Genomic DNA, 7,709 nt, shown 5'->3' on the forward strand with positions numbered 1-7,709 from the left:
TGAGTAATAGTAAAGCTTTTGACACATAAGATCTTAACTGTAACAACAAAAGCTTTGCTTCAGTTTTACTCAGCAGCTCTTTTTCAGGCACATATGTGAAAATAGGTGAAAAATACCAATTATGCCATTAGGTTAGAATTCCCTTTTGTGCCTTTTCAGATATTGTACTGTAATTTGTTATAACAAACACAGTTACAGAATCCAATTGTATCAAACATTACAAAAACAGATTGATAAGAAATATCTTTTTACATACTTATATAGAATTTATGAGTTTTGAAATGTTCAAGGCACATTTTCAGTGACTGTTGGAACCTTCTGCAGAAAAGTGGTTTGGAATTAAATAAAATTGTGCTTAAATAATTGAGTATGTTGTCCTGATACATTCTCAATAATCCAGGTAGAAAAATTTAACTAGGTTAAGTCAGGTCATCTGGATGTATTCTTCTGAATTTAATTCTGATTTGAGTATATTTTGCATAGTGCATAGTGTATATTGAGTATATATTGTATGTACTTATCATATCAAGTGCTTTGCTCTAAAAATGTTTATTATTTTTATGAAGGGGTATCAAAATACCAAGCACCAAATTCTGATTCACTATGCAAACGTTTTTAGGCTTATGGTAGATTTTCTGGACACTCCATTAAGTCCCACAGGCTACTGCCTATCACCAGGTTCAGTTCTTAAGCAGTCCAAGCTTTCTGAGAGCTTCCTTTCGATCAGATCCCATCCCTGGCACCACCATCACACTGTATCCCATTAAGTTTGAGGGTTTGTCAGATGACGGTTCAGCAGTGGTGGTGGTTCTCATTGGTTTGGCTGTTGGGATATGTTGTGGTTCAGGGTAGTTTGGGATGTTTGTGTTATCACACAAATCCAGGCTAACAGAGTGCTCCAGACGTGTGCTGTCCAACCTACTAGACTGAGATGGATGATGTGATGCTGACACAGACTCCTGGTCATTTCTGCAGTGGTGATGGAAATCGACAGTATTCTGCAGATTCTCGTTCTTGTGTTCTGTGAGTGCTTGAGAAGAAGTAAAAGAAAGTTTACTCATTGGATTACATTGGGATAGACTTCTAGCACATCTGTCAGCCACTGGATCCAAAGAAGAGGGAGGTTTAGGAGGAGTTGGTGGGCCTACTTTCCCACTCAGTTGCTCCTGGTTTTTCAGGAGGCCAAGTTTCTGCAAAGCTTCCTGTCTCACCACCTGTGGATTTTTTGCATGGTTGATGCTGTCTGAAACGTCCTGTGCTGTAATTCCTTCATGTTGGAGTTTCATCGCTATGTTAACAGGAATCTTTTTAGGTTTTGGAGCCACAGCTGGGGGGCCTGTTTTAGATTTGTGGACCTCTAAGGGGAATTTGACAGATCTTGGCAGATTTACAAGGCTTGGACCTTCCACTGGGGTAGAACAATGTTTGTTCAAGTCTATAGTGTGATCAACTTTGGGACATAAAGGGGTTTTCTTTGTGGAGGCAGTACTCCGCAAATGAACTAGTGCATCATAAGACAGGGGTCCTCTTGGTAAAGGACCTTGACTTGAGTTCTCCTTGGGTTTTGTGGAAGGAAGAATGACAGTGTTAACCTCTAAAGGTACTGGGGGAACACTAGGGTTCTTTTGGAGTTTGTGGGCAGGTTTTGTGACTTTGGATGTGAACTGAGACTCAAAATGTACAGTTTTTTCTACAAGACTCATTGGTTTAGTACTGGGAACAGAACACATGGAATGGCTTGCAACAACAAAAGGTGTAGGAACCAGATAGCTCTGTAGGTGTTTGAGGTTAACATTTTTCTTAATGGGTTCCTTAGAAGAGTTTTCTGAACCTGAAAGACAAGTACAGAGAATACAAGGTATTTTTTTTAGTGTTTTCATTAAATACTCACTAATTCTACACCTGTCTTCAGAAAATTAACTTACTATTGAGCTTGTTGTTGCTCAAGGAGGCTGACAGGTCTACGTCAAGTTTAGCTGTAAGGTTGCCAGGGCTAGGCAGCTGGTCAGACTCATCATTGGAAAGTCCACTATCCTCTTCAGTATCCAAGGACTCAATAGTTTCCTCCAAAAACATTAGACAGGCCTTTTCTTCAGCAGAAAGGTGCTTTAGACTGTCATCACTCTGAAATACAGATTTTTAAACAAAGTCTACAATAAGATACAATAAGACTCTCCTTTAAATATCAAAATAAACTGTCTTGATATTTAAATTTGTGCTGTATGATGAATAATAGAAATACTGTTAGATTTAAGCAGGTAAACTTAGTTACTTACAAAGACTGAATTGGCACTAACCACACTGTCACAGCTGCCAGCACTATCCATGCCATCCATCGTCTCTAGTCCTGTGTCACCTGGCCAGATATCATTTTTGGGCATCTTAGTGCCCTACTTATCCACAGTTAGGGGTACAGACCATTTCACTATATGAAAAAGGAATAAGCATAGTGTTAGATTACATAAACTGACCTTGTTTCTCCTTGCAAAATAAAGCGGATCTTTGAAAAGTTTTTGAATTACTCTTTACTACCCCAAAATGTTATTATGAACTGGCTTCCATAAAATGATAGCCAAAACTAGCGTTTGTATTAGCTTGTGGCATCATTTTGCTACATAACATTTAATAACTGTAATGAATCTTAATGAATGGGAAAAAGGATAAAAAGCCTGCGAAGTTTCTGAAAGATAGAAAAGTTAATGTTCTAACAAGTGAGGAGAGTGTGACGGGAAGATGAAAGGAGTACTTTGAGGAGCTAATGAATGAAAGTGAAAGAAGCGTAGAGGTCATATCTATGGACCAGGAAGTGGGAATGATTAGTGAGGCTGAAGTCCAGAAAGCTCTGAAAATAATTAATAATGGGAAGGCAGTGGGACCTGATTACATACCAGTGGAAGTTTGGAAATAACTTGGAGAGATGGCAGTGAGGTTTTTAACTTAAATATTCAATGACATATTTGAGGGTGAGAAAAAGCCTGAGGAATGGAGAAGTGTGCTGTCGCCCTTTTTAAGAACAAGGGTGATGTACAGAGTTGTAGCAACTACAGGGGAATTAAAGTGATGAGTCACACAATGAAGATCTGGGAGAGAGTTGTGGAAGCTAGACTTAGACGAGAGGTGACTATCTGTGAGCAGCAGTATGGTTTCATGCCAAGAAAGAACACCACAGATGCCATCTTTGCTTTGAGAATGCTGATGGAGAAGTACAGAGAGGGTCAGAAAGAACTTCATTGTGTCTTTGTGGATTTAGAAAAAGCATATGACAGAGTGCCAAGGGAGGAGGTGTGGTATTGCATGAGGAAGTTTGGAGTGGTAAAGAAGTACGTTAGACTGATACAGGACAGACAGCAGGACAGTGGTGAGATGTGCTGTAGGAGTGACAGACTGCTTCTAGGTGGAGGTGGGAGTGCATCAAGGATCAGCTCTGAGCCCCTTCTTGTTTGCTCTGGTGATGGACCGACTAACAGATGAGGTCAGGCAGGAATCCCCATGGACTATGATGTTTGCAGACAACATTGTGATCTGTGGTGAGAACAGGGAACAGGTGGAAGAGAACTTGGAGAGGTGGAGGAATGCACTTGAAAGAAGAGGAATGAAAGTTAGCCGTAGTAAGACAGAGTACATGTGTGTGAATGAGAGGGAGACCGGTGGAACAGTGAGGCTACAAGGAGCAGAGGTCATAAAGGTGCAGGACTTCAATTACTTGGGGTCCACTGTCCAGGAAAATGGGGAATGTGGTAAAGAGGTGAAAAAGAGAGTCCAGGCAGGATGGAGTGGATGGAGAAAAGTTTCAGGAGTGATTTGCGACAAGAGTGTCAGCAAAGGTCAAAGGAAAAGTGCTAAGAACTAAGCCTAAGGTCAGGATTTGACCTAAGGACCATATGGGACAGAACTTGTCATTTCATTGATTTGCATCCAGAAATACAGGTTGACCCATCCTGAGACTTTCTTTCTTGAATTAATCAAGTAAAAGAAGACTACTTTCTATTATCATTACCATTTTACAAATGTTTGATAATCAAATTGTGTTAGTTCAAACAATGTTTGAATGTTGAAGTGAACTACTCATTTTTATTAATTGTGAAACAGTAATAATGATTCTTAATCCTCATTCAAAGTGAAATCAAGTTGGAATACGTTACAGAGTAATGATTCAATTTCTTGATCGTCTGTTTGAAGTGAGCAAGTGATGGAAGTTGGTCAAAGTTCAAGTTTCGGTCAATTGCAAGTTTACTGAAAAGAAATGTCATGTTTAACTTTTACAGCAAGATACTAGAGAATTGACTCCACGAAGTCTGAAGTTTCTCATGAAATCTTTTGTCTGTTTTTAAACAATCTTAATCTTTTCCTTGACATTTCATAACACCTTGCATCACAAAACACACCTCTGTTTGGTCCATTCGACCAATCAGAAAGTTCTCAAATGAACCGGAAGTGAGCTTTCTTTAAATGTTGGCACTTCCTAGTTCAAGCAGCAGAAGCAGAAGCTGTTTAGTTGGAGAAGAGTCAGCTGATGATGGAGAGTTCTGCAAGAGGTTCCACCTCCAGTTGGAGTCGGGTGGAGAGTTTGCAGCTCCAGCAGTTCCAGAGTTCATGAAGGCTGGAATTCAGGATGCTGTTGAAAAGAGAATCAAACTGAAGAGAAAAGATTTGGGAATTATGAAAGTCTGGCCTGGATGATCTCACGACTCCGGAGGTTTAGCTGTTCTTACGGAGACGCTGAAAAGTGGCTCGAAGTGGAACTTTACGCCGGAACTGAGATATCTTCAGAAAGGTAAAAGTCGATCTTCACCAAAAGTGTACCGTTGGGATAAGCTGATCCAAAGGAGCGCGCTGTTCTGGTTAAAACAGACAAATTCCCTCACACATCTCTCTCAAGATAAACTTCATCTTTCCATCTTTAAAATTCTTCTATCTGCTAAAAATCATTACAGATATTTTTAGAAATGTCTGAAGCAAAGTTTTCCAATCACCTCCGTGTGGTTGACGTCTGCTGTATTATGGGAAGTGAGAACAATCGCCGCATTGTTCACTTCCTGTAAACTGATTAATAAGCTGTCGTTATTTTCAATTTTTGCCAATTAATGTAAATGTGTGATGTGTTAAACTTGATTATGTTAATAAATGACCCACTGTCTTGGTGAGTCAAAGATAATTAACGTTTCCGTCCACATTTTATTAATTCAGATGCACGTCATTATACAGTCCAGAAAAATGAAAGAATCCGTTTTAACAGTATGAATATATATGACAGCATATGTTCTACTACAACTGGTGGCCCGTGACGGGTTCATAAAATGGACTGTATTCGTGTGACAAGTGAATTACATGTTGGCATGAAAAGTGCAGAGAATCAGTTGCTGTGAAACGCAGTGCAGCTGCGATGTTTGGAGAAAATACTGCATGTTTGAAGCTGGTGATGCTTTGAAAGCTGATATTGTGAGTCAATATGTCTTTATGAAAGCTGAAATTGTACATCTGTTGTGTAACATAAGCTGGGTTTGTGTGGAAAACGTTTATTCTGTTTAAACGGACGGAGTTTCTATTGCCGACCCGGTTTTGGTCCGGTTCTGAGAAGTTCGAACGAGTTTGTTTTAAATGGTTTAAAAGACGTTTTGCCAAGGAGCGCCGCCTCCGTTAAAGCTCAGAGTTGATTCGTTACATTTTTTTATTTTTTTTTATTTTTATTTATCAGGAGAATATATAATTGACATTACATACATTATACAAAATTTACATGACTTCTCCAATTTTTTCTTTTTTTTCCTTCCCCCTTTTCCCCCCTCCCTCCCCTCTTCCCCTCCCTCCCCTTCCCCCTTAACCAAAAACAAGACAAAATAAGGAAAGAAAAAAAAAAGGAGAGAGAAAAAAAAAAAAGAGAGAGAGGGGGAGGAGGAACGAACAGGAGGGACCCAACAAACCAAAAGGAAAACAGTATTTCAGTCTTTCATTTATCCTCTAAAAACAAGTCACATGGTAATGTGATGAGTCAATCATATCAGTCTATACGCTATGAAGGTAAAGATTTTACATATGACACAAAGGGTGTCCACTTGTGGGTAAATTTTTCTGAACTACCTTTCACTGTTAGTAAAATTTTTTCCATCTTCAAGTATGATCTTACAGTATTAAGCCATTGTGATGTGGATGGTGGTGTGGGAGATTTCCAGGCGAGCAAAATTCAACGTCTGGCAAGGAGAGAGCAAAAGGCCAAGACCTCCCCCTGCTGGCGGGATAGATTAAGTGTGGTCCCAGGAACTCCAAAAATAGCAATAAGTGGATCACTTTGAAACTGAATCTTAAAAACTCCTGAGAGTATGGAGAAAAAATATTTCCAAAACCCTTGCAGTTTTGGGCAGAAAAAGAACATATGACTTAAGTTGCAAGGTGAAGTCTGACATCTATCACACTGGTCTGGTATTGAGGGGACATTTTAGATAAACGTGTTTTTGAGAAGTGTACTCTATTTATTACTTTAAATTGTATTAACTGTAGTCTGGCACATGGTGTACTCTGACGTATGCTGAGAATAACTTTATCCCACCATAAATCTGATAGTTTAACACCCAGTTCACGTTCCCATGCAGTTCTAGTTTTACCCGATGAATCGGCCTCTATTGCCATAAGTTTTCCATAAATAATTGAAAGAGGAGATTTCAAATTGGGGCTCAAAACTAAGAGTTCAACCCATGGTGGGTCAGTAGGCAAAGTTAGAAAATTTTGAAACTGCGATGAAACGCAATGCCTAATTTGGAAGTAAAGAAACAAATGTGAAGTGGGTAGATTAAATTTAGAAGACAATTCTGAAAAACTAAGAAATAAACCATCTTCGTACAGGTCTCTCATTGTTCTAATACCTTTCTCATACCAAATTCTATAGGCAGCATTATTAGATGCTGGAGAAAAAATGAGATTCTTTAGTAACGGCATTTTATTAGAGGGTGATACAAATTTAAAGTGGGACCTAAATTGTGACCAGATCCTGAGTGTTGAGAGCACTATAGGATTTGTAGTAACTGAGGATAATTTAATTGGTAATGATGAATAAATAATTGAAGCGGGCGAAAAAGATGCAGAAATCGACTGAATTTCAAGTTTACACCAAATCAGATCAGGTGAATTTAACCAATAAGTCAGTTTATGGATATGTGAGGACCAGTAATACATTGTAAAATTAGGTAGAGAAAGACCCCCGTTTGTGGTGAACTGTTGTAATAAAGAAAGTCTCATTCTGGGGGCCTTTCCGTTCCATAAAAAAGATGAGACCATCTGATCCAGGGACCTGAAGAACTGTTTGGGCAAGAACAGAGGGATATTTTGATATAAAAACAAAAGTCTAGGTAGCACATTCATTTTGATAATATTAATCCTACCAATCAATGAAAGAGGGAGAGAGTTCCATCTCTGTAAATCTGATGCAATTTGGGAAACTAGTGAGGCATAATTCTGAGAAAACATTGAGGGCAAAGTACGTGTAATATTAATTCCTAAGTACCTAAATCCCGAGGGACTGAGCCTAAAAGGGATATCAGAAGGCTTAAGCTTTAAAGCTAATGAATTCACTGGATAGCATTCACTTTTAAGTGAGTTAATTTTATAGCCAGAATATGATCCAAATTTTTCTAGAATATTTAAAATTGGGGGAAGACTCCGTAAAGGGTCAGAGACATACAGGAGAAGGTCATCTGCATATAAGGACAATTTAAGCT

General features: G+C 38.9%; 1 protein-coding gene across 1 annotated transcript; it reads right to left on the minus strand.

Annotated features, from left to right (window-relative positions):
* Window positions 1-680: 680 nt before the first annotated feature.
* On the minus strand, window positions 681-2,428 carry zgc:158258 (uncharacterized protein LOC791186 homolog). The gene is made up of 3 exons (XM_037679770.1): window positions 2,277-2,428; window positions 1,926-2,124; window positions 681-1,831 (listed from the first exon to the last, which is right to left on the minus strand). Exons 1-3 carry the CDS (start codon window positions 2,379-2,381, stop codon window positions 681-683), a joined length of 1,455 nt encoding a protein of 484 aa, XP_037535698.1. The 5' UTR covers window positions 2,382-2,428.
* Window positions 2,429-7,709: the final 5,281 nt, after the last annotated feature.

Source organism: Nematolebias whitei, chromosome 7 (assembly GCF_014905685.2).
Source record: "Nematolebias whitei isolate Nwh7 chromosome 7, NemWhi1, whole genome shotgun sequence".
Taxonomy (NCBI): Eukaryota; Metazoa; Chordata; class Actinopteri; order Cyprinodontiformes; family Rivulidae; genus Nematolebias; species Nematolebias whitei.